The sequence below is a fragment of the Xiphophorus hellerii genome, chromosome 22 (genome assembly GCF_003331165.1).
Source record: "Xiphophorus hellerii strain 12219 chromosome 22, Xiphophorus_hellerii-4.1, whole genome shotgun sequence".
Classification (NCBI taxonomy): domain Eukaryota; kingdom Metazoa; phylum Chordata; class Actinopteri; order Cyprinodontiformes; family Poeciliidae; genus Xiphophorus; species Xiphophorus hellerii.
The window spans coordinates 12,401,893-12,427,531 of NC_045693.1; the positions used below are offsets into that span (position 1 = coordinate 12,401,893).

The window sequence follows — 25,639 nt, forward strand, 5'->3', positions numbered from 1 at the left end:
CTGAGATTTTTTGTGAATTGGCGGTACACGAATAAACGAAATTAAAATGCTCTTGAACTTTTCACATTTTGAAACATAACAAAAACAAATTAACGCATAATTCGAAGGAAAATTATATATTACTTAGTACACGTTTTCAAAAAAAATAAAAATCAGACAAATGTCATGCGGATGCCTTGATACCCGTACAAAATCCAGTAAATTGGTAATCCGCCAGTGTAATTTTAATCTCAATATCAGCGAATGTGTTCCGTGCAGGACTCAGATGTTTGTTAGAGAACTTTTTTGAACAACAAGCATCATGAAGAACAAGGGACATATGAAGAGTCCCATTTCTATGGAGAGCCAAAATGGAAATGCCTCTCCCTAGAAAGGGGGTGATAATGTTCTGACAAAACAATAACTGTGCACTTGATTAATCTGGCCCTTATAAAAAGTGGGAGAATTGTGGAAAGAAAAACAGCACAAATTCCCCTCTGCAGTTTACTGCAAGACATGTAGGGGGCACAATAAACAAAACTAAGTTGTTCTGGTCAGAGGGGACAAATATTGAAACCTTTGGCCTAAATGCAAAATGCTAGTTGCCTAAAAACAAACATGCTGAATATATAATCCTCATTACAAAACTTGTTGTGTCAGCATCATTCTCTGGAGATGCCTTTTTGGTTTTGGACTGGACAAATAGTGGATGACAAAATGATGATGCTAAATGCAGATCAATCCTGGAAGACAACTTGTTAGAGAGCACAAAAGACTTGAGACTGGAACATAGGTTCAACTTCCAACAGAACTGTTACCATAAATATATAGCTAAGACCTACAATAGAGTCTTTAGGTCAAAAGTGAAATTCAAACCTTGCTTAATTACTCAGAATGTCTTACATTTTAACCTTTCAGATTATTAAATTTTAGTGACTCACATCTCATGTGTTGAATTGTGTTCAACTTTGCTTAAAAAAACAATCCGGGCAAAGTTCATTTCCTCATTTTGAGGAAATGCTTAGGAAAAAATTACAGTATCAAAGACAAGTTATAAACAAGTTATAACAAGTTCAGTTAAGACACTGAACACTCTGAACAAAAAATATATAAATGTATATATTTATTTATTTAAACCCTGTTAAGAAATAGAAGCAGTCAGACAAAACTCTAAACTGCAGTCTAATCTGTTGTTCTTGTAGCTCTGCACATATTCCTCTGGAGAATGATGGGACACACTAATGCAAATATGAAGCTTCATAATATGACATTTGTGAGTTTTTTTGAAGAGCAATAAGAACTAAACTCACCCATTTTGGTATAAAAAAAGCTATTTGTGGCAAGTCCTGTACTTTTAATGCAGCCTGCCAGATACATGTGAAATGTTCAAAAACACAAATGTTGCATTTTTATGGTTTCTAGGGCTACCTTGTGTAAATTAAAGGACAGTTTTTAATTTGCAAAACTTTACATAAAATTAATTGTTAATAATCTGCAACTCATCACTTTAGATGCGACAGAGATAGTGTTTAGGTGGTTCTCTTACCAGAATTACATTAGTATGTCAAAAAGCCATTTGCCCGACCTCTCTACTTTTTTCAAACTTTCGGCTATCTATTATAATAAACTAATTTACACCTTAATACTCTGCAGATTGTTAGACTTTAGCAAATTCAGGTGCATAATGGTACGGATAAATGAAAGGCTGGGTGAGGTTGTCCTATATTAGAACTAAGTTGTCTTTCACTGCTAAAGGGAGAATAGACACTTAAGGTATCTCATTTAGTCCAGCACCCTTGCAGGCAGGACTGACAGGTTTTGTGGAAATAGGCATAATTCTTGCAAAAAAAAAAAAAAATCCAGACTTTCTGCATTGTCTTGCAATGTGGTAAAGGCCTAAACCATGCAGAGTTTGAGCAGGTTACCTTCCTTAGAAATATTGAAGTTCAGCCAGGGTTAGCAGACTTTGTGAGTCAGCAAAAGTAGTCTGTAACTGTTTACTGCATATGTAAAAGTAATACTGATACATATATGTTTAATGTGGTGTCAGGAAGAAACATAATGAACCATGTTCATGCTCCAAAAACATGCATGTTAGGCTGATTAGACACTCTTAGGTTGTCTTAGTTGTGCGTGTGCTCATGACTGCAGGTGTCTGTGACAGATAGGCGACTACATTAAACAATGCTTCTCACCTGTTCACTGCTGGACACAGGCACCAGGCCACCAAGACCAGCTATGGTTTAACCAGGAGAACAGCAAATAAATAAGCTGACAATTCCTCAATAAGTATTAGGAGATGAAACATTGCTCAGATGACAAAGAAGACAGAGTAAAAGATGAAAATAGTAAAAAGTGATGCTCTGACATGCCAGCATTTGATTGAAAGCACATCCAAACTGCGCCTCCAAATTCCATGACTGACTGATGTCATTTTTTAAAAATTAATATCAGAAAAACAAATGGCAGAAAATGTTAGTGCGGAGTCAGACAATGCTTTCTAAAACGGCTTAATTTAGGCATATTACGATAGAATGTGTCAAGGTATGTCGGCAGGAGGAAGAAACTGTCTGGTTCTGATTTGCATTGCACAATATTTATTCTACTGGTTTAATTGATAAAATTCTAAAAGATTTGCGAATTAATCTTGGAGGAGTATAAATGTAGTTTGTTATCCTTATTACTGTTAAATCAGCTGCAGAAGCTGTTGCTAAAATAGCACATTATTCAGAAATACTACAAGAATCAAATGTGAAGACTTATTGAAGCTGAAATAGCTAACATGCCCACCTCTGGTCACTTGTTAGTGGTACTCAGTGTTATCACTGACCTGTATCCACATAGCATTGAAATGTGAAGTGTTATGCAATGCTAGGAATTTACCTAAAAGGGATCTTAGTCAGTGAAAAAAGTAGAATGGAAACCTGAGAAACACACTGTAGCAGAAGCAAGTCAGAAGTAAGAGTAACAAGGTGGCAGTAGTCTTAATAGCAGTGTCTGTGACAGAAAATCTTTTAAAAAAATCAATCAAATCAATGACTTTTTTTTTTTTTAACTCAGTTACTGATGTTACTATTATTAGAATGTCTTAGATGGGGATGAAAAATATGGACAAAACAAGAAAACAAACAAGACAGTATAAAAACTGTCTTTGTTTTTATGCTGTCTTAAAACAGCATAAAAAACATAAGGAGCAAAATCTAAGTTTGTAAAATAGATTACTAATGATAAAACTAATATGATTTAATAGACAATAAATGGAATAAAGAACAATTTGCTATGTGGTGACTTGTTGTTAACTGCATTCATTTTGTGTGCTGGGACTTTATTGTGTTAAACTGGGTAGCTCTACAAATTTCCAGCTAAGGGCTGAAATATCTTTGGAGCCTTTGAGCATTCTTTACTTTGTTGTACTCATTCTCTGACCGAACAGGTTTATGGACAACTGGTTATGTATCTGCTCAAACCCTTGAAGTCAGCATGGTAATATAGGTTTTGACTTGTCACAAGACATCTATTATCTTCCCTTTAATAAACTGGAATAGAAATACAAGATGAAAGCTATATGTTCTAATGCAGTTAGCAATAAATAAATTCTGGTTGAGGCCAGGGCAAAAATATTCTATCAGGGTTAATTGAAATAACCTGTTGCACCAGTCCCTCCTACTGCAAGATACCCCTAGAACATGATCGCTGTTCTTCATAGGATGGTATTCTCAGGTTTGCAAACTTCTTCCCCTTTTGTCTAAATGGAACTGTTATAATTGCACTTCAGTTTATGTTTTATAAGATCAGAACATGTATCTAAAAAAGTATTTATTTGTGAGTGTACCGGTAATTGCAAACTGTGAATTGGAGTAAAGACTTCTTTCACACTCAGTAAATTGCACTGGGTGCAGACAATAGAGGGAACATAGTGCAACTATATGTTGCATAATTGGTTTTAATAAATGGGAACCATGCTAAATTGAAGTAGGTGCCAACAATATATTAGTCTCTTAAATTCAATTGAGTCCTGGGGAGAGAGCTGAAGATTAGGGTGTTATGTGAATCACAAAGATTTACAACACACTCCATTTCCTTTTCCTCCTGACTCTTATAATCTTCATCTATTTTTAATGGTTGTATGTTCTTTCTAATGTCTGCATCCAGTGCGATTTTGCATGCTTTCTATTTCTGTAAACCAGTTTGGGCAACAGGAAGTACTTACAACAGAATAGAAAAATGTTTCCCCCTGGTGTTCAAACGTAGACTATTTATTTCCTTATATAATGTACCTACAGGCCATAATAATAATAGACACACAACTAGGCCATAAGACTGTACCAAAGTATTTTACTGTGTTCTAAACGGTACATCCATGTTCCCAGTTTCCTTTTTCCCACGTGTATTTTTATTCTGCGAACCCTCGTTTGGTCATTATCTTTAATTCTACAATGACATTTATGGTAACTGGCGTGGCTTTGACGTTTATTTCTTCGACGAGAAAGGAGGAAGAAAAGCGCGGACGTCACAAAGGGTCTCACACGTGTTGCTGCCTTCACGGCCAAATTGAAGCTCGGAAATACGACAAACTATTGACATTGGCGTATTTAATAACATGGCTTTAAAAGTTGCGAAATGCCAACATCAATTTTGGAGGCAAACTAGCGATTTGCGTTATAACTTTTCTCCATGTGCTACATATACGTGAGAACTGGCGCTGGTGACGACAGAGACGTATGAGATTTACGATAGTACATAAAAGTATCAACAACCAAAGCAGGTTCCGTGAAGGGGAGGAGAGGATATTCATTTGAGCTTTGTCTCCTAACAACATCACTGTGTGTACAGTAGGGTAGACTTACTTTGCTGTAATAAATTATTACCGAGGTGATTTAGGAACCCGGGTAAAAATGCTCCAGTCTCTAGCCAGCAATTCGTGTGTGCGTTTGATACAGAATCATAAATCGACGTGGTATTTCGTGTCTTTAATATTGGGTTATCTCCTTTATCTCATATTCGGCGCCGTCGTCTTCTCGTCGGTCGAACTACCGTACGAAGACCAACTGCGTCAGGAGCTGAGGGCCGTCAAAAAGCAGTTCCTCTTGGAAAATGAGTGTCTGTCCGAGGAGCGACTGGAGCGGTTTTTAAAGAAAGCCCTAGATGCCAGTAATTATGGGGTTTCTATTCTCAATAATGCCTCGGCTAACTGGAACTGGGACTTCACCTCTTCGCTGTTTTTCGCCAGCACGGTGCTGTCCACCACAGGTAGGTCACTGTTGTATGATGCTTGCTGTAGTCGCTGTCCTCCAGGTGCGCAGCAGAATCTACGGAGTCATCCTCACGTAATATGTCTGTTTGACTTTAAGTACATCATACAGAACCCCTAACTGTTGCCATGTTGGTAATAATACTAATAATAATAATAATAATTCATAAATAGGCCCTATAGTAAAATGCATTCAATGTCAATTAATTATTAATCTTCAGTCATCTTTTGCATCTATTTCACAAAACAGAACGCAAATATAAGACAGAATCTGGCCTATATTACAATTTTAAGATTTGCTTTTGTCATCTTCTTTACCAAATACTTGGCAATTGCATTTTAAATGTAGAATAATAACATTTTTAAAGACGTGTCCTCCAATTTAGAACAGGAAATGTACTCTGCCATACTCTTAAGTGACAAAGAATTTCGGAAAATGTGCTAGAACCACATGGCTGCAGCAGTTATCTGAGGTTGCAACATACAATCCTAATGATATCTCCTGTGGTAATAGTTAACTGGGTTCATAACATTGCAATTTTGTAGACTTATGTGTAATGCAGAACTCAGTCTAAACCCTTCCATTGTTATATGGATAAATAATTTTTACCTTTTGTTACTGGAAATCAGACACTTTGCTGCTGTTTGGCAAGTAATGTGTGCACTACAGTTTTATTACAAAATGCACCTCACTTCAATAAGTTAGGATATTTTAAAAGCTACACCTCAGAAAAGCATGTAAAGCTTACGATGTCGTACTTTTGCACCCACATTACAACATGGCTTCAAATTTGATCTCAAAAGAACATCAGCCTAATCCTGTCTAAACCTCAACTTCATTCCGCAACTACTTATTTTCTCAAATAACAGTGTGACTTAAACCTGTCACTGCTCATGTATTTTTTAGTAGACCTTCACTATTCACAGCAAAACCTTGAGCAAAGCTATCACATTTTAACAGTCAGATGCCATTTACACACACATTTAAAACAAAAAATATGTCATATTCCAACTGCTTTTATTTAAAACAAACAAACAAACAAAAACAGCAATAAGCCTTACCACTACTACAATAACATATTAGTTGATTGCTTCTGGCAGGCAGAATAAAAACTGTTCACTTTCTCCTGGTACTTTCATTCCAATGCTGTGGCTGAAACCTCCTATCCGACCTGCCTGTGGTGAAATATTTCTGTTGAGAATTGGAAAACTGGTCAGAGAAAAGGTTTGTGAAACTCGCAGAGTCACACCCATGGATACCTGAGGTGCCCATTGCTCACTGAATACATATGTAAATAATATGTATTATCTACTACCTGTTTTTGGTTGACTCATGAACGTCCAAGAGCACAAAGGAGAGAGGGTACTTTTTGGTATAGTAGAAATATTTCTAGGCAGAAATTTTACCTTTCATTTAGAATCAGAACAGAAAAAATCCAGTTGATAGGCAGTGCACAGCAACATGAGGAGGAGGGGCTGGTTTTGCATTACAACTATTTCTTCTGGCAGCAAAAATAAAATCCTTTCACTTTCTCCGTTGTAATAGTAGGACTTTGGAATTCTTATGATAAAAAGTTGGACCAAATTAAATGAATATCCAAATATAATTGTAAAAAGTGAGTTGCGCATAAAGAGGAAAAAACTGACTTAGAGAAATATATTCTTAACAAGTGAAAAGTAAAATCCAGTGTTAAAGTAGGAAGTCACAATGCATTACAAATTATAGGGGTGCCATTAAATGTGTCCTAACAGGCTCAATATATCTCTCTGAAGTGTAGCAGTTATGACTACCTGGTAACGTCCTGGTTCTGGTTCATTTATGGATATGGTATAATCTTACAGAAGAATAAACATTGGTGCAGCTGTGCGCCAGTTTGACCTTTGAAACCAGAAAAGTAAGTGGAAGTAATTCTTCTCTTAAAGGAAGACGATAACCCACAGGGAGATTTTCAAAAACACCCAAATCACTCTCGGGGTTCTAAAAGAAGACTTGATTCGGTTTAGTACATGAGTTTCCTTCTCACATGTGAAATACTATTAATACTATCCTTACAGGTAAAAAAAATGTAGGTAAACAGATGTTCTATGAAAGGGCCTTAAGTTTAAATAAGATGGTGGAGAGTGCAGCCTTTTCCACAGCTCTCAGAAACATAGTCTACCAGAGCAAAGGTTAACATTTTTTACAAGGCAGGATTTCAAATAGTTCGACTTAGAAAATAAGTACCGTACTGTGAAAAGTACCGTAAGTAAAGAAGAAGCCAAACCTGAAGTAAATTGTTTCTAAGGTAACTGAAATTTTCTGTGGTTCTTCATTCCAACCCTGCTGCTGAAACTTTCCATCCCACCTGTCTGAGGTTCGTTCCTGTTTTTTGAGAATTAGAGAACTGGTCATAGAAAGGGTTTGTGAAACTTGCAGACTCACACCTGTGAAAACCTGAGGTGTGTTGCATTGCTGATTTTATTGAGTGCTCATTGAATACATATGCAAATGTATTATCTCCCTCCCTTCTTTATATTGCTTCTAGAAATCTTGAAGGAACTAAATACTTTTTACCAAAACTATGTATCAGCACACAATTACTGGACACTGAAAATAAACTGTGCTCTCTTGTGTTAAACTTGCTGAAGCAAACTTTTATGCTGATTAATTTTCTTTGTTTTTTCAACAGGTTACGGTCACACAGCACCTCTATCAGATGGCGGCAAGGCCTTCTGCATTATTTACTCTGTGATTGGCATCCCGTTTACCCTCCTCTTCCTCACTGCCGTTGTGCAAAGGATCATGGTCTTCAGCACTCGGAGGCCCGTTACGTACATCCACACACGATGGGGTCTGTCCAAGCAGCTTGTGGCCATCGTTCACGCCACCCTACTGGGCATGTTGGCCGTCTCGTGCTTCTTCCTCATCCCGGCGGCCATCTTCTCTGCTCTGGAGGAGAACTGGAACTTCCTGGAGTCCTTTTATTTCTGCTTTATTTCACTCAGCACCATTGGCCTCGGAGACTACGTACCCGGAGAAGCAGCCAATCAGAAGTTCAGGGAGCTGTATAAAGTGGGCATCACTGGTGAGTGCTGATGAGATGCTACCATTTGAGGGTGGTGGTAGAAACTCTTAGTCCTCTATATTTGTATCAGTGGTAAAATGTAGAGTCATGATGCTGCCTTGATTATTATGTTAATCTGACTGATAACTAGTCTTTTTTTTACTATTACCTTCAGTTTTATCCAGGCTTGTATTTTTAAACCACATAAATACTTTGATTTACCTCTAAGGCTTTTTATAGAAGAGAAGATGCACTATACAAGCCATTTGAATTTCATTTTTTACAAAAAGATAGTTTTGTTGTGTTATTAGCATACTTTACAACAAAATAAACGCAATTATTGCATTAGAAATCACTCAGAAGATCTTTTTAAATAGAAAAATCCAGTCCTTGGACATGTCTAACCTAGTGTGGTGCCCATCAATTTAGCTGATCAAAAAAGAAATGGGAAAAGATACTATTTTGATGTATACTTAGAGTAAGGATGCACGATATTAGAAAATCTTGCAAAGGTGATAATATTAGTAAATATTGCAATGATGACATCTAATACGACATCTGTTTATTTTATTCTTTTCATTCCTTCTCTGACTTTTAGCCTTTTGTGTAATGCAATTAATGTCCAATGTGAGACTCTGTCCAACCAGCTAATTATTACTTTAGCATGTAAAATGCAAGTTCAGAATAGTTGGAGTATATTACTCAACAACTATTGCACTCCAAGCAGTCCATTGCAATGTGAATATTGCACGCTGATGTTGTGATGATGATATAATTGCAATTTATTTTCCCTAACTTGGACTTGCAGAGATGCTGGAAAATGTAATCTACCTTAACATTTAACTTTTTGGTAAACACCTGAATGTCTGTAGTTGAAACTGGTTGTGATTTGGAAGTGTTCATGCTTTCATCCATGCTGATACAAACTCTAAATGGAGAAAAGAAACGCCAGATCATGATGCACCCACCGCCATGTTCACTGTGGCTATGGCATTCTTTTGGTTATGTTCAGTGTTCTGTTTGTGTCAAACTTAGGAATTGTGCTCTAAAGTTCAGGTAAAGTAAAATGAAGTCCTTGTTTTCTTTTAACATCTTTTCAATTATGAACTGGTAAGATGAATTCATCTTAAATGGTAAATTGTGGAAAGGTGAATATTAATAAATGCAAAGTCTGGTTATGCTATAAATGCATCCCAGAATCCTTAGAACCCATAATGTTAGACCTTTTACCTCCAGTGATTTACTGATTGCTTCTTTGCTTGCATTGGGTGAATATAAATCCACTAAAATCCCATTCAAATTGAGTCATTTTACGTAAAATATCTAGAGTGAAGTACTTTCATTTTCTCAGATTAGGCATGCAGGATGAAAAGTTCGGATCTATTCTATGACATCTAGATTTTATGATGGCGAGCTTTGACCTGCATACGTGGAAAACAATCAACTAGGTCATCTTCTTGACCTGTGTGTGAAAGCCACATTAATGACGTTCTTTCTTTGTTATATCAAAATAAACATGCAGCAAGTACGAAAAACAGCTGTACGAAACGAGTTATCAAAAAAAAACAATCAAATCAGAGGAAACAAAAAGTACATTTCACATTTAATACAGGACCAAATTCTCATTACTAAAGCGTGCGTATAGAAGAGAGGTACCAGACTGACTTTTCATTAGTCTTGACTTGTCACCTACAAAGAGTGTGTTTTCTGTTGGTGAAATAGGTAAATTACGGTAATCCCTGAAATGCTTATTCGTTCTGTCAGTGCTACGTTTTTCAGATGTCATAAAAAACGACTGATACAATTGAACATAAAAAAGTACTTAAAAGCAATTATTATAACAATTAAAAAATGTTGATAAGTAGAGCTGTCACAGTCTCATGCAAGCCATGTGTTACTGATATTAAGATAAACCAATGTTCTAAGAAGTTACTTTCGCGGAAGATGCATTGATTAGCGAACAGAAATATTTCTGGTCCTTGAAAACACAGTCATGGAAACCAGTTCTTAGTGTAACACTGTTTTAAATACTGTGCTTGGCAGGACAAAAGAGGTCAGTTTTAAACACCATCCAAAAACCTGATAAATTAATCACTTAACATCAACTTGTTACTCTGTAAAGAGAACAGTAAGCTAAAGCTTACTGGCATCCCACATCAAAATGATCTTAAATGTGTTTTAGATGCCATGTCTCTATAATGTTTATATTTTTTGCAGCTGTAGGAATAATTGCTACTTTTTGTTTCAAATAAGAGCAGTTAGATATTTAAAATATTTGCATAAATATCACAATACCCTGCAATTGAGCAAAACTAAATTTAAATGCCACTGCACATTTTTTTTTGCATGTTTGCTTGTTGCACCTTTTACTAATTAGGGGTTGAATAAAACCCCACAGTTTAATTTACATTAAGAATTTAGGTGTAGTAGCTGGAATGTGTGGTCATTCTCACATTTTTCCATGACAGCTGATGAAAACTCCTGCTGGACCCACACAACTGCAGATTTCTAAACAAAATACAGTACATAGCTTATTAAAAGTGGCAAGTAGTTGCTGAGAAAGCAGCATCTGATATTTCCCTGTGTGTTTCAAACCATAACAAGATGGTGCTGCGCTCAAACTGGGCCATGGCCTCCTGGAAGCATTGAGGCATGGACTGCATTTTCCGGGTGACTTGCACAGCTTGCTGTCGGCGGCCCTGTTAGGGGCTAATAGTGTCTTGAATAAAACTCAGTTTGAGAGCGCGGAGTCTTGACAAGCTGTGGGTGTGTACGAATGCCAAGAGCTGCTGTAGTGAACAGTCTCCGACATTTGTGACGTGGGTGTGTGGCGCGCAGCAGCCAGAGAGGTGACGTCAGTCAGCAGGAACAATGTGTCAGTCTGTAGGAGGAGGAAAAGTCTCCAACAGAACGCACTTGTTTGCAAAAAATAACATCAGCTGTACAACTTCCTTTATGCAAAACGAGTGTAGGAAGTGACATCACCAGTATTTGCATAAGCATTATGTGACCTTGAATTAAAACGGTTTTGTTTTGTTGCTGTCTGTGCTGACAAGCAGTCAGTGCCTTCTCAGTGAGATACAGAGATCAGGCCAACAAGAAACTCTCACAAGAATATAATTGATTGTTGATGAAACAACAGATTTTTCAAACTTTAAGTTTTAGTAATGTTAATACAGATGTATTCAATGTCTAAACACACCTGAAAATAGACATAGGGCATAGTTTCAAGAGAGGCACACCCTCGCTTCCTAATGTCATGGATAGCTAACTACTGCCCTCTTGTGGTAGTGTAAAAAGTAACAGATTTTGGAAATGTTGAAACACGCAGATCTTGCTTTGATGCTTCTTACGCTTAATTACTTGTTGTAATTATTTCTTGTGTTTCTCTCCCCAGTCTACCTCATTCTGGGTCTGATAGTCATGCTGGTGGTGTTGGAGACCTTCTGTGAGCTGCAGCAGCTGAAGCAGCTCAGGAAGATGTTCTACCTGAAGAAGGAGAAGCCCCAGGACCGCCTCGCCATTTTGGAGCACGACCATCTCTCCTTCACCACCGTGTCTGACAACACAGGCGGCAAGAACGAGGACAAAGCCAAGACGTTTCTCAGCGTCCCGACTCTGGTCTCTCCCAATGATGACCCAATGATCCAGTAAAAAAGAAAAAAGACCACAAAGGATAACGCAGAGGAATAAAAAATAAGGGATTAACTCATAGTAGAAAACAGCATGAGTAAAAACCAATCACGGCTTTAGGCAAATTGTAGTCAAAGCTAAAATCAGTTAGGTCTGCACAGATCAAGCAAACAATACCTACTACTAAACCACAAAACTGACAGTAGAGATAGTGTTATGCAGCAGAGAATTTATCTACATAATAAAAGTGAAATTAATATTTTAACAGCAGCTATAAATACAAAGTCAGTGATAAAAGTAAAGTCCTCTGCTGAATTTATGACTCACAAAAGCTAAGCGCCTTTAAAAGCTACATTATTTATGGCACACTTAGGAATATTTGATGAAGTAATTCGTCTCTTACGACTAGCTTGAAGACGGGAAACCTTCCGCCACAAATTAGGACATAAGTATGTATGTATCTTTTAAATAGAGTTTTTAGACAGGTCTTTGTATATAATCGGGAGAATGTTTTAAATGTAGGGTATGAAGTTAAAGCAGAACTTTACCTGATATCTAAAAAAAATTGCTGATGCTGTATCGTGGCCTGTTTCGGTTCTTTTTGATTTTGGGGCATATTTTTATTTCTCTGATTGTAAACTGCTAGAAAAGAGAGCTTTACACACCCTTTATTGATGTCAGTATTCATTTAATTATTGATTTTTAAAATGAAAATGTGGGTCGCACCATTGATTCAAAGGTTTACATAAGGACTGGTTTATCAGTTTTATTTACCATAAATTTACTATTGATCAAAAGGTAGCGGAATATGTTTAAAAATGTAACTTAGGGAGCTGCTATGTAAGAAAATTGTTCATATTTCGAGGCATTTCTGGGTCTTCCTTACAGTGGTGTTAAGTGTTTTGGTTGCACTACACGTGTCATTGTGAGGGGAAAAAACTTGCTTACATTTGTGCAACCTCATTGCAGCTCTGTTCTCAAAGTTGCTCGTATGTAAAGCGGTGCAAGTCATTGATCCATCTGAACGCTTTAATGCATGCTTGACTGTGAGTAAAAAAGGAAACCGAGGTTCGTCGAGCTTGCTGAGGGAGTTGCTTTTTTATTCTGAAGGGAGTTAGGTTTGCACATGAGCAAGATTCAGACAGAATTCACACACTTTGAAAGATTCTGTTTAATAAAAGGGATTTGAACTGTAGATTTTACTGTATTTGTTAACATTTGAATGTAGAAATGCTTGCTTTTTGTTATGACTTGAGAAACGTTTACAAATTGCTTTGAATGGCAGAAATACTGTACCAGAAATGGCACCTTTGAAAACTTGAAATCCGTCGCGGGCAGCAGCTCTAATTACTCGCCTCAGCAGTTTTGCTTCAATGCTTCACATAACAAAGGCCTTTGTTTGACTCAAAAACAATTCTGGCACCTCGTCATCCATCCTCAGATTTTTAGCTTGTTGACAGAGTTAGTCTTTTCATGCACCTGTCCTGACATTAGTAGAAAAAAATGCATTTAGAGAGAGTTTCAATGCTATTTTTGCCCTGGTGAGGAGTTTTGTTTCATCTCACATCACTCCCTGGTTTTAAGCTCTTGAATGTAATGTATTTATCTTTTTTTTTCTATGTGAAGAATTGTCAGTTCAGTTTGCTTGATGAAAGTGGAATTTATTTTTAGATGTTTTCTAAATTTAATCTTCAAAATGTTATTATTTGAGTTTCTTTCTGAGTTTTGACTGCAGTGTTTAAAGGAATAGTATTGCCTTTATGACTGTAATTGCTATACGGATTAGTTACTGTTTCTCACAGATTGCATCAGCAGGAATCGACATTCTCATTATGATGTAATGCTGTATCGGCGCTTGCTGTCAGGTGTGTAAGCACGCTTTGCAACACATGGAGTTACTTTCTTGCTTGAGGAGTGATGAACTTCTGCATTGCTTTTTTGGGTAAAGAAGAAACAACCTGAGGGACTCTGGTAACTTTTCTGTTGTAAATCATATTAAGGTTGAAAATGTTCCCATGAAGTTTCAGTTGTCTTTGCAATAACTACTTTTTGAGTCAATATGTTTTGTTTTCTGTTAGTTTGAAAATGTGCCTGGCTTTTTCTGAACTCCATTCATTCCATTTAATGTTTTTCTGATGGTTTTAATTTTTTTTCCCTACCATTCTGGGCCTTTGTAAACTACTGTGAAAAGATTGGTTGTCTGCTGAGTAGAAAAAACTTACATTTTGTAACTCTAGTCTCTTTTACTGTATAATGTCTGTTTGTAGCTACATTTATAGCTCATCGTTTGTTAATGTCTTTGATCTTGCAAAGTTGTTGTTGGCATATACTTTGACTAGAAGGCAAAAGGGGGGGGGGAATTTAAGTTTCTATCAGGGATTAAACATCATGCGAGTGATTCCAGATGGAAACACCGAGTTTTTATTTATGCTGACAAAACTGACATGTTTGGAATATTTGCAATCATGAGCTTTTGTACATATCTTTTCAGTCGATGTCAGTGATACTGTATATTCAAATGCACAGTTAAGTATTTTACTGTTACAATATTAATCATTCAAAACAAGACCTTCACTGGGTACCAGAGAATCATTTCAGCATAAGAAAATACACTGTAAAATGTTAAAAAAAAATTGTTCATGTGTCTGAAATAAAATGTTGGATTAAAATAACCAGAGTATTTCTTGAATCGGTAAATCTCGATAAATTAGTATGTCCTTCAAAAATGTAATTAAATTTAAAAAGTGCAAGACATATAAAGACTCATTATACAGAGTAATACTTCAAGTGCTTCGGTGAATTTTAGTGGTAATCACTTACAGCTAATATAACCAAATGTTCAGTTTCTGAGAAATTAGAAATTACAACTTTACATATGACAAATCATATTTTTGATGATGTTATGAACTGCACAATCACGAAGAACACCATTGACATCCATAACAAATTATTATTACACCAAAGAATTATTAAAATATAAGCTGGATGATCACTAAATTCTGTCTGCTTGCACAATATTGGAAAGTTGAGTGGGAGGGAAAAATTTAGAAGAGAGGGTAGCACAGCCAACAGATAATTAAAAGAAACCCCAAATCAAGTGCTTTTATTATACGCTACACAGTGATGCTTTCACATAAACAGAACTAAAAGTCAGTTTTTATTAGTCATATGTAAAGTTGTTTTTTTTTGGAGGGGGGAGGGCGGAGGAGGTTGACATACTTTTGAGGTTTCACTACGTGTAAGTCACAATCATCAAAACTGACAAAGAGTGAAATAAACACCTCAAATATAAATAAAATATGTCACTGTGTCTAACAAATTTGTGAATTATGAGTTTAATTTTTCAGAATTGAATTACTGGTATAAATTAACTTTTCAACACATTCAAGTGCCTTGAGATTCTCTAATATTTATTCGTCTTCTCTCCCAGACTTTTACCATATGGTAAGAGGATGGAGACACTGGCTGATCATGTGTTAACTCAGTGGAAATGTGGTCTGATTGCAGTGTCAGCTCGTAGAAACACGTGAGATTATATAAATCGAATTTACCAGAAAACGTGTGAAAGGTGAAGAAGGCTAAAACACAATCTAATCTACACACAAGAGCCAACTGAAATGAAAGAAAAAAGCATGAATAATGATAATGAAAGTGATTATCTGCAGAGACCTGCTGAGAAAATACCATGCTACTTAAATGAATTGCTTAAGCCTCTCATCTCTTTGATTTCCGAAAAGAAGGTGGAGGTTCAGAATATCTTTGTGCGGTAATTGAAGTTGGAGAGCTCAAACATCGCAGTCAGTAATTAACTAGAAGATATTTTTTTACCTACAGCATTAAAAGAAGATCAGACAGAGTTCTTGATAAGGCTGTTCAAAAATAGTCGAGGAAGAACTAAATTGGCACTATAGGACAATATCAAGACAAACTGGCATAAACCGGAAATACAATTAAACTTAATATATAAAAAAATTATAGTTTTTGATTTCGAGTCATGCCCATCATTCAACTAAACACACAATTTATTGTTATTTTGCAGCTCCAGGGGCACACAATGTCAAACTCAGGGAAGTAAATTTAATAGTGCAGCGCTTTTGTTTTATTCAGCAGCTGTATTTCTTATCGCAGAGAACTGTAATTACCTCTGACATGCAGGCACTTCTCCCCGCAGAGCCACTGAGCATACATCCGTATTGTCAGGCTTTATGGGGTGAAGCAGCTCAGACGCTTGCTAGCAGCAAGTAATTTTATTGGATGCATGTAGTAAAACAACAATTACCAGTAATTGGAAATAACTGTCAGAAACGTGGCCAGGTCATTAACGTACAAATGGACAATGTTCAGAACCAGTGCAAGGGTTGCCATGTTTGTTTATTTCCAGCAACAAATAACAATATGATCAGAGCAAAAATAAGTTCTTACTATTTTCTATATTCATTACTTACAGGCTTTCCTAGGTACAATTCCAAACTAATCTGTGATTATGTTCCCGTGTGTATGTAAGGAACATAGCAGTTTGTTATAATGTGACAAAATGAGAAAAGGTTCAAGGGGAATGAATATTTTTCCGATGATCTGTACAGCTCAAATACTCACGGTTGAAGTCAAAACTTCTTTTTATGCTTGCAGTTGTACAGTATTCCAACACAAACACAATCTGAACAGTTACGACTAAGCTGTTGGTCTGAAATGTTACAGACTAGACTGATTCATCTCATCTACTGAGGAAAAACATATCGAGAGCTCATCATTGTTAATGTTGCTTCTTCATCTTTCCAGTTCATGTGAACCCTATAAGCCGTCCTGAAGAAACACTTAAATCCCGCAAACTGCCCCGAAAGGAATAAAATATTACACCCTGCATTTTGGGATTTATTAAGGATCCTTGCTGTGGGTTGTAAAACAGTCTGCAGCTCAGATTAAACATGAACTCACCCATAAATAGATGAATCAAGCGCTGCTCCTGTGCCTCAGAGAGAGAGAAGCACACCTTATAGAATGTTGCACAGAAAACTCTTGGTTGCTCATATCACCCCCACGTATTGCAGCGCTCTGACGCTGGGGTCATTCAGGACAGGGGTTGAGTTGGTGCACAGCGACAACCGGCATCTACTCTATAGCACTGTTTTCTGATGGTGGAGCAACTCTATTTATATCCACACACACACACAACACCCCCCCACACCCCCACACATGCACGCACCCCCACATGCACACACACACGGGGACTATCTGAATGCAGGAGGCCTGAAGCACAAACGCTCCTCTCCGCCAATTCTGTAACTGCTCTCATGTGAAAAATTTGTGCTCTTGTTGCAAGAGCAAAATTAGGTTCCAGTTTTCTAAGCAATATCGCAGATCAACTTTTGTCTGAAAAGAAAGAATAATTCAGTGTGGTTGTGCTTAGGGTTTGAAATTGATAGATTTGGATTGCAGCACCAAACAGTTTGTAGAAAATCCATACACACTGCCCCAGTTCACTCTCTGCTGAATGTATATGAGGAGCAACAAACTGACAGGACAGAAAAAGAGGAGAAAGCAGGGAGAGGTAAAAGGACACTGCAGCCACAGGCATTTACTCTCTCAGAACCATTTTGCACTCAGAGCTCTTTCTCTGCAATGTGGTTGATGTTTTTAGCACATCAACCCATGAAGCCAGCTCTCATTGTGTCTTTATTCCCTCCCCACACCCTCAAAAAGAAAAAAAGAGTTGAATTAAAAGCTTGTTTTTCTTCAAATTAATGAATCTCAAGTGGGATTGCAACACAAAAGGCATGTTGTGCATTCCTCTGTGTTTTCCACCTTGTCATCTCGCAAAGTTAAAATGAGATCCGAGACTAATCAAAACGTTTGTGTGAGATGCAACCTAGCAATGCGAGAACAGAAAGAAAACACTGAGCACACTAATGAGATGACAGAAAGCGCAATTTCACAACTGGAGTCAAATCAAATAACGATGATAGCTGGGACAGTATTGACCAATTGTCATGTGTGTTAAGCATCAAAGAGCCTTAAAATAATTAGGAACATCAAGTCTACGCAGTGCGCAGCTTTGCGTAGATCAATGGTTCAACATGATTGCTTGTTTTAAAAAACAAAAGTAGAACAGTTATGCGTAAATATACAAGAAAACATATAGTTTATTGGTTATAACGCTGACAAATTGGCAAACGATTAAAAAACAAACACAAGATGGATAAATTGTCTAAAATAAAACTGAGGGTGTAGGTGTTTTTTTCCCCCTCTGTTTATGTTTTTTTCTTTTTCTTCATCATGCATCTTGTCATGGTATATCCAGAACATCATATACAGAAACTAGCTGCCTGCATGTGTTAGAGTAGCTTCACGCTTCTAAAAGGATATCCATTTAATTTTACTAGCTCATACAGAATAGACTTTGTCATCCACGTGACAAACCAGCATCCATAACCCATTCTCTTTGAAGTACAGTCAGCTAAGGAGCACATCCAAAGCCAAATTTCAGAAATGTCTTTTAATATTTATAGACAACAGGGACAAACGGCTTGGCAGCTCCGTGAGGCTTAATCACTAATTCTTAGCCTGATTTGTTTGTCAGCAAATGAAAAAGATCCAAAAACCATCTAATAACAGGCAATAATAGAAATCAGATCAGCTCAGGATTGTCGAGGAATAAACAACAAAGATGCCAATTGTTGGGCTCTTAAAGAAAACTGCTTCACTATGTTTACACCTAAAGCAAGACCTGGACCCCTTGGGGATTCTGCTTTCTGCTCTCCAGCTGTTAGTCAGTTGTACAAATGATGATGGATGAATAACACATGTAGCCTACAGGAAATCAGAAAAGCTGTTGAGACTACAGGATGCTACATTCACAAAGGTTCGATTTTTCTGTAGCTGGAAGAACATTTTATCAGGCAGCAGAGGAGCAGCAGAGGAGGTCAGATTTGTCTCTTTGGGCTTACAGCAAGAAACTGCCCCTTTTGACTGCATACCAAATCCAAAAATAAATAATCAACTTCTCTAATAAGAAAAGAAACATGTAATACCACTACATACTCAAATGCATTAGATGAATTTGACTTGTTTTTTTTTACTGGCTCAGAGTTTCCATTCTCCTATTGTGGAGACCAATCAGCAGTGGACTGTCACACTGTTTCTAAGCGGAGAGAGCTGCATCAAATATTAATGATGCTAAGAGACAGGGTCTGCACCATCTTATGTAAAAATGACTTAGAAACTGTTTGCAATGCTATAGAAGAAATAATGGAAATGATTAACACAACAGATTAATGTTTAAAAGGACAGTATTTGTTTCTGATTGCAGTTTATGTTGAAACAGAGTAGAATTAAACGGGAAAAAGCATAAAAGTATAGGATAATAAAATGTAAAAGTTGACAACTATTGCATCACACATTAGCAGCAGTAGTTTTTTGCTAATTTACATAAATATTGGTGGAGATATATCGCTAAAAGATTTCAGTAGTTGTCGCATCTGATCGACATATCAGTGGAAAAATAAGGGAGATTTTAGAGGGGTAGATCTATAATTGATGTATCAATAACACCAGTTTTTTGTTCATTTATTATCCTTCTTTGTCCTGATTATTGTGGCGAGGGATCAAGGCCTAATCCAGCTGTCACTGATCAAGATGGAGGATAAATTTTGGGGACTTTGAAAGTCCATCACATGATCTTTCATTTTAAGCTTCTAAATTTTCCTGATGAAAAGATAAAGACTTAAGTAAAACACTCAAATGAAAGGTTGACATGTGAGGAAAACAGCATTTGCTTTGTAGGAACACAAGTTGGTAATGTGATCTGTAAAAACTCATTAATTAGCAAAGAAATTAGGTAACTAAATGGTTTACCTATACTAGAATAAATCCTCAAATAAAAAAATTTAATATTTCTACCATTGCCAAGAAAATAATTGCTTTGCCAAATTAGCTTTAAAAAATCAAAATGGTAGCCAGCTTATGTAAATGTTACACCCCAGTATCCAACGCATATTTTCAATTAATCATTTTGTTACGGTCACTGACCTCTAGGGGCTCTCTTCATGAGAGAGCTCTTTCTTTGTGTTTCAGCTTTACCTGGCTGCCACAGGTGCAATGTGTTGGAGCTCATCAGCCACCCCATAAAGAGCTTCAACCGGAGGTAACACATTTTATAACAAAATACATTCACTCACAGTGATTGGAAGCTTTAATGTATTTTTAGAGTATTTACATGACAGACCGACACATAGTGTGAAGTGCCAGAATATGATTAAATAAAAACCTAAAAAGTGTGACATGGATTTATATTTAGCACCTTTACTCTGATATCCCCAATCTAAATCCAAAAAAATGGTCTTTGTTATTGCTATTCATATAGTCTGACTGTTTTGTAAAGACTTTTCAGTTTCCAACTGATAGAAAAATGCCAGAAATACTTCAAGCTGTTATTGTCAGAATCTCGGTTTCGGGTTTTGTTATTTCTATGTTCCTTAGTTTCCTTTATTTTATTAGATCAGGCATGTTTCGGTTTTCTTTTGTTCAGTCCGGTCTTAGTGATTCTAGTTTATTAGGTTTATTTTTTGTGTCTAGTTCTTTCTTAGTTTAGTTTTGCTTCTTATGTTTAGTCATTCTTTAATGTTAGTCAGTGTGCCTTCCCTCACTCTGCCGTGTCACTTCCTCTTTCTCTCTCTTCCCTCACACCTGCAACCCGTTAGCTCATCAGCTCAGGTCTTTTGTTCCAGCATTCACCCTCACAGTATTCAAACTCTTCTCCTGCCTTCCTGGTTCCTCCAGTTAAATCCTATCCATTCTTGTTTCCCCCCACTGCTGTGCTTCTTGTTCCAGTTTAGTTTTTTTTTTTTATCTCCTGGCTGCTTGTAAGTTTCTGTTTTCCCATCATTGTTTTAATTAAACCTTCACTATTCATTTGACCTCTCTGCCTATGGGTCCACTTTAACTGCCACGCAACATGACGGATTTTGTAAAGTGTTGACTTGCAGGTGATGAAATCAAATGCATACCACATCATAATTAATTACTACTCTGTGCTGACATATAAAATCCCAATAAAACACATCAAAGTTTATTATTGAATGACAAAACTACAAGAAGTGTGAATCTTCTTGCAAGGCATTTTAAATGAATACTTAGAGACAAACCTGCAGGTCTCTTATTGACACCTTGGGTCTGGAATACAGGCATTGTTTAGGATATTTGTTTTTGTTAAAATGTCACCAACCGGCTAATACATCCCAGTATTAAGAAATTATGTAGTTATTGACACTTATCTACTAGATTGCAGCATGTTGTACAGTCCACCAGGTAAGGCCACAAAGCATCATAACAGTCCAACTGTTGTATCTAATATTGCTGTTCGGATCATCCCTTCAGTGATCATTTCATGTTTCTTGGCCCTGGGCTTTGGTCCTAGCTTCATCTTTCATCCATATTTAGAAAGGAGTGCACTGCCCTGTAGATTGAGGGCACCAATTAGATCACTCTGAGAGGTCTGCTGAAGTGGAACATGGTGTGCTGGAAAGCAGAGGATGACTTGAATACATGAGTACTCCTTTAGAACCGCTGTTTTGATATGTATGAGCTGTGTCTCCCTTTAAGGCGAGGCACAGTTCAATCCTGAATTTATGTTGGCAGACAGGAACATCCTGATGGAGGAATCAATTTGGTTTTGGCCGAACTGTGAAGTTGGGGAGCAACATTATTTAAGATGAACTTGAGCCTCTCCTCCCGATGAGTGGGGATGTGAGACATTGACCAGCTTATTGATGACTAAACATCTTCTTTTTTTTCCTGCTTGACTAAGCACAGCTCACCCCAACACGCACACACACATCCACCATTTACCAAATACACCTTAAGCCCTATGGAGTTGGCCACTGATCAATGTAAAACCTGTCCTAAAAAGAGTCACAGCTCTGCAGTCAGGAGCTCACACACTGCAGTAATGCAGGGAGTGGACCACAGACCGGGGAGACATGGAAAACACCCCTCAATTCATGCAAGGTAGATTACTCCTACAACATACTTTTTGATATGCATGGTTTCTTCAGATTTATCTAAAAAAGAAAAAAACACAGAGGCTTTGCTAAACTTGATAAAATAAGGTTAGAATAAAATGCATATTACAATTTGGCTTATTACTTCTTAGGGAGCAGACTGCATTTATGAAAAGGTTTTTCACAGTCGAGATGTTAAAAACAAGAGCACACACTAAGTGTACTATTATTATTGCACAACTTGCCCCTCTGATAACAGAGTCAAAGTGAAGCTGATAAAACTACCACCAGTGAGAGTTGATACATTTCCAGCAGCTCTGATGAAATGCAATCAACTGGAGCAGTCGTGTTTGATTCTGCTGTACTGGACAGACAGTTTTCTGCTGTCTCAGATTTTGGCTCAGAAAATATTGAGAATAATGAAACAAGAAAACTTTCCGCATCTGGTGTTGTGTTGAAATGCTGCTGGTGTCCTTAGGTGATGCAAGCTGGGAATGACTGAACAGAGGGAAACCCAGAGGCTCTTCATGGTGGAAAAAGTCTGCTAACTGAGCTGGTTTGATTCACTTCTGTGCTAGAGAATATTTTGAACATTTGAAATATTTATGGTACAATTCTTCCCAAGGAGGGTACAGTATATATATATATATATATATATATATATATATATATATATATATATATATATATATATATACTTGTAAAAGGAAGTCATGAAATATTGAAACCCACAAAACGTGAAAACAGTGCAGTAGCTACTTTAACGTGTTTCTGTTGAACCTAATTTATGGATTTCGTTAATGGGAGAAATGTTAGTTGCAATGATAATTTAATATAAGACAATTGCTTTTTTTCTTCTTTCTATTTGCTAATCAATTCTAGCCAAGCCCTTCTTTTGAAGTTAATGTCTAACTTTTGAAAAGTAACATAGATCTGCGCCCGTTGAATGAGATGTTTTCTTGTCTTTCCCACTTTGAAGAGCTGCTTAGAGAAATACTACAAGGATTTGTGAATGCTTAATAGTTCTTTGACACTGTGATGGGCAAAAATCAAACGAATCGTTTAGTTAGTTTGACTTTATAGGATTGCAGTTGGTGTTTTTCTTTTTAAAAAAAGCATTTAAAAAATAATTAAATAAAATAAATAAATAAAAATGTGAGTTTGTCCTGCTGTGACAGAAAATAATACTAAAAGGATTTACTTTGACGGCCTTTACACGTTTAGAATTTAAAAACGAAGTCAGAGCTATTGTAAACCTTGTTTGGATCAGAGATGGAACAAATCGCTCTTCGTGGTGGAAGAGCGATCTTCCACCATAATCCTGGCTATCCGGGAGATGACGCTGTTGCCGTGCCGCCGTCAAGGCGCGCGCGCAGCGTCAGGCATCCAGAGCGGTGCGCATCCAGTTAGTTGAAACAGTCTGCGCTGTAGTGGCCAGGCATATGCTCGAGGAGATGAGCAGAAGACGGACGATGGTGCTTTTGCCTGTTTCCGCCAGCCTGGATGAGGTTTTAGATTATCTGTAATCGTGCGCTGCTGTCACAGGATGTTCGGCGACAGAGAGGGCACTGTGTGGGACCGGGTCGGACGGCCACACCGGGACTGCATGTGCTACCTTGGACCTCCTACCACTCTTTTGCCTATGTAAGACATCTTAACTTAAAACAAAGAAATGCTCTGGGGGAAGCGGGAGAACCTGTTGCGCTCTTGATTTCACCTGTGCGCATGGAAAGTTGACTTTATGCGCTGAGCTGCTTTATAGTTGAATTTTGCACTTTATGCGCGATGAATGTTTTAAATGCAAATAAGTAGCTAAACTTGCGTGGTATTTACATTTGAATGGATTTCCAGACTGGGTCGGTAAGTACAGTTTTACCGTCACATGACGATGGTTTTATAACAGCTTAGGGGCTGACAGATCAACACGAGCCTCATTGTTGGGTTGCTTCTTTTTCCTTTTTTTTCCCCCACCTGGTGCTTATTCGCTATCAAGTAGGCTATTTATCTTCTCTGCATGCAAACCTAACCCTGGATAACCTCATGCCTACTGCGCGCAGTTTTTGTGGTCCAGTGCCCACTGGACGCCCTGAGATGTCACTGGAGTTGCTTCTCCATCTCTGCAAATCACTCATGATCGATTCATTAACTACACACTCAGATAAGCCTATAATAAGAGATGCCCTGTGCGTAGTATACAATTGCAGGACCAGTCAGGTTGGTTTAGTGTCATTCACTCTGCTGCTGTGCGGACCACTGAGAGATGATGATGATCATGACTTCTCTACGGCACAAGGGAGGCGCTACGGGGGCCCTCGACGCCTGTGGGACACGCAACACCAGCCTCCCTGGTTTAGCCTCTTATTTCTCCAGGTCAAATTTTATGTGCTCCCCTTCCCTTTACTAAGCGGCCTCGCTCGGTCTGATAACATTGTCAGCCCCCTTTTGTTTTCTCTTCCCAGCGGGATGCGCAAGTCGCCCGACGTGAGCCCCAGAAGGCTTTCGGACATCAGCCCTCAGCTCAGACAGCTCAAGTACCTGGTAGTGGACGAGGCCATCAAGGAGGACCTCAAATCATCTCGCTCAGTGGAGGACATCAACAGCGCGTCCATAGAGGAGCGGATATTGCGGATCACCGGCTACTATGGATACCAGCCTTGGAGTACCAGCTACAAGAGTAAGTCTCCAAACTTGGATCTCTTTGTCGGTTTGATCTCTTGATGACATGTTGATGTGAAGTTTTAATAAGAAAACAGGGTTCCTGGATAGGACACTAAAAAATCCTCATTAGATACACAGTTGACAGCTTTCATCATGTACTTAATCAGAATACTTTATATAAAGAAACTTTGAAATTGAATAAAGATTGGTATTGAAATTAATCAAGCAAATATGTTTAGTATTGGGTAAGTTCAGTTCATTTTAACAGTGCCCTATTATGCATGGATCTGCAAGTTTCACATTGTGTGCTTTCCAAAGATGGTGGAAACCAGCCTTCAGTTTGGGCCCTCTGATTTAAAAAAAACCTCTTTCTTCTTTGCTAATTAGTTTATAGAGCAAATATAGTTCTTAGTGTAATATTTTGTCTTCAGCACTGAATAAATTTACCATTCCTTCTGAATCAATACTGAAGAAGGTTTAATTCCAGTCATGATCTTGTTCAGTATTGCCGACAAGCACACTTGCTTTGTGTTTCTCAGTTGCTAAATCCTCAGAGTTATTTTTGTTGTTGTTGTTGTTGCTGTTGCTGCAGAAAAATGGAGCTAGTCTTTGCGTCAGTGGATCTCAAGCTTGGATTAGATTAGTGGGAATGTTGCTTCAACTAGCAGAAACTTTGAATAAAGTTTGCTGTCAAAGCATCTTTTAGTTTTCATTCCTCATGCTCCTCATCCACATTGCAAACAGAGGTTACTTGTGTGAGGTGTATTGGATCTGATGCATAATAGGTGCAGATCTTGTTTGGTTGGTTCGTCTGGCATCGTAATGTTGCTGTCATTGTCTTATGACAATACAGAGAATCAATGATCAGCCTTCTTGTGTTTGCTATTCTTCTGCTTCTGTCGGTTAACCGGTAGCAAATCTGCTCAATTTTATGAGAATGCAATATTTAACAGATGCAGCATCTTCAGAAATCATATGACTGTACACAACACCATCTGAGCCCTGCAGAGCTAGATGGCAACTGTTCATATTTGAGTTGTGTGTTTATTTTGGAGAACTGGCTTAATGTGGTGTAATGA

The 25,639-nt window shown here is 37.6% G+C and overlaps 2 protein-coding genes across 4 annotated transcripts in view; both read left to right on the forward strand.

The window, feature by feature from the left end:
- Positions 1-4,720: 4,720 nt before the first annotated feature.
- On the forward strand, positions 4,721-14,579 carry kcnk1b (potassium channel, subfamily K, member 1b). 2 transcript variants are annotated; one of them, XR_004337856.1, is made up of 4 exons: positions 4,721-5,229; positions 7,900-8,295; positions 11,672-12,889; positions 13,072-14,579. XR_004337856.1 is itself a non-coding variant. In XM_032553421.1 (3 exons), exons 1-3 carry the CDS (start codon positions 4,875-4,877, stop codon positions 11,926-11,928), a joined length of 1,008 nt encoding a protein of 335 aa, XP_032409312.1. In that variant the 5' UTR covers positions 4,721-4,874; the 3' UTR covers positions 11,929-14,579. The 2 variants fall into 2 exon arrangements, 1 of the variants encoding a protein (XP_032409312.1); XM_032553421.1 differs by having other exon boundaries at positions 11,672-14,579.
- Positions 14,580-23,307: 8,728 nt separating this feature from the next.
- Positions 23,308-25,639, forward strand: part of slc35f3b (solute carrier family 35 member F3b) — a 54,505-nt gene continuing 52,173 nt past the window's right edge. Inside the window, exons 1-2 of one of the 2 annotated variants that reach the window (XM_032553092.1) lie at positions 23,308-23,546; positions 24,362-24,576. In XM_032553092.1, coding sequence (XP_032408983.1) covers positions 23,449-23,546; positions 24,362-24,576 — 313 coding nt within the window. In that variant the 5' untranslated portion in view covers positions 23,308-23,448. Of the gene's footprint in view, positions 23,547-24,111; positions 24,273-24,361; positions 24,577-25,639 lie in introns of those variants that run through there. The other variant, XM_032553094.1, reaches the window with a different exon arrangement.

Bases quoted from the DNA above. Each gene is read 5' to 3' on its own strand.
- kcnk1b (XM_032553421.1), top strand. From the start codon at position 4,875: ATGCTCCAGTCTCTAGCCAGCAATTCGTGTGTGCGTTTGATACAGAAT. The intron at 5,230-7,899 runs GTAGGTCACTGT...TTTTTTCAACAG, and splicing joins CACGGTGCTGTCCACCACAG to GTTACGGTCACACAGCACCT. The intron at 8,296-11,671 runs GTGAGTGCTGAT...TTCTCTCCCCAG, and splicing joins GTATAAAGTGGGCATCACTG to TCTACCTCATTCTGGGTCTG.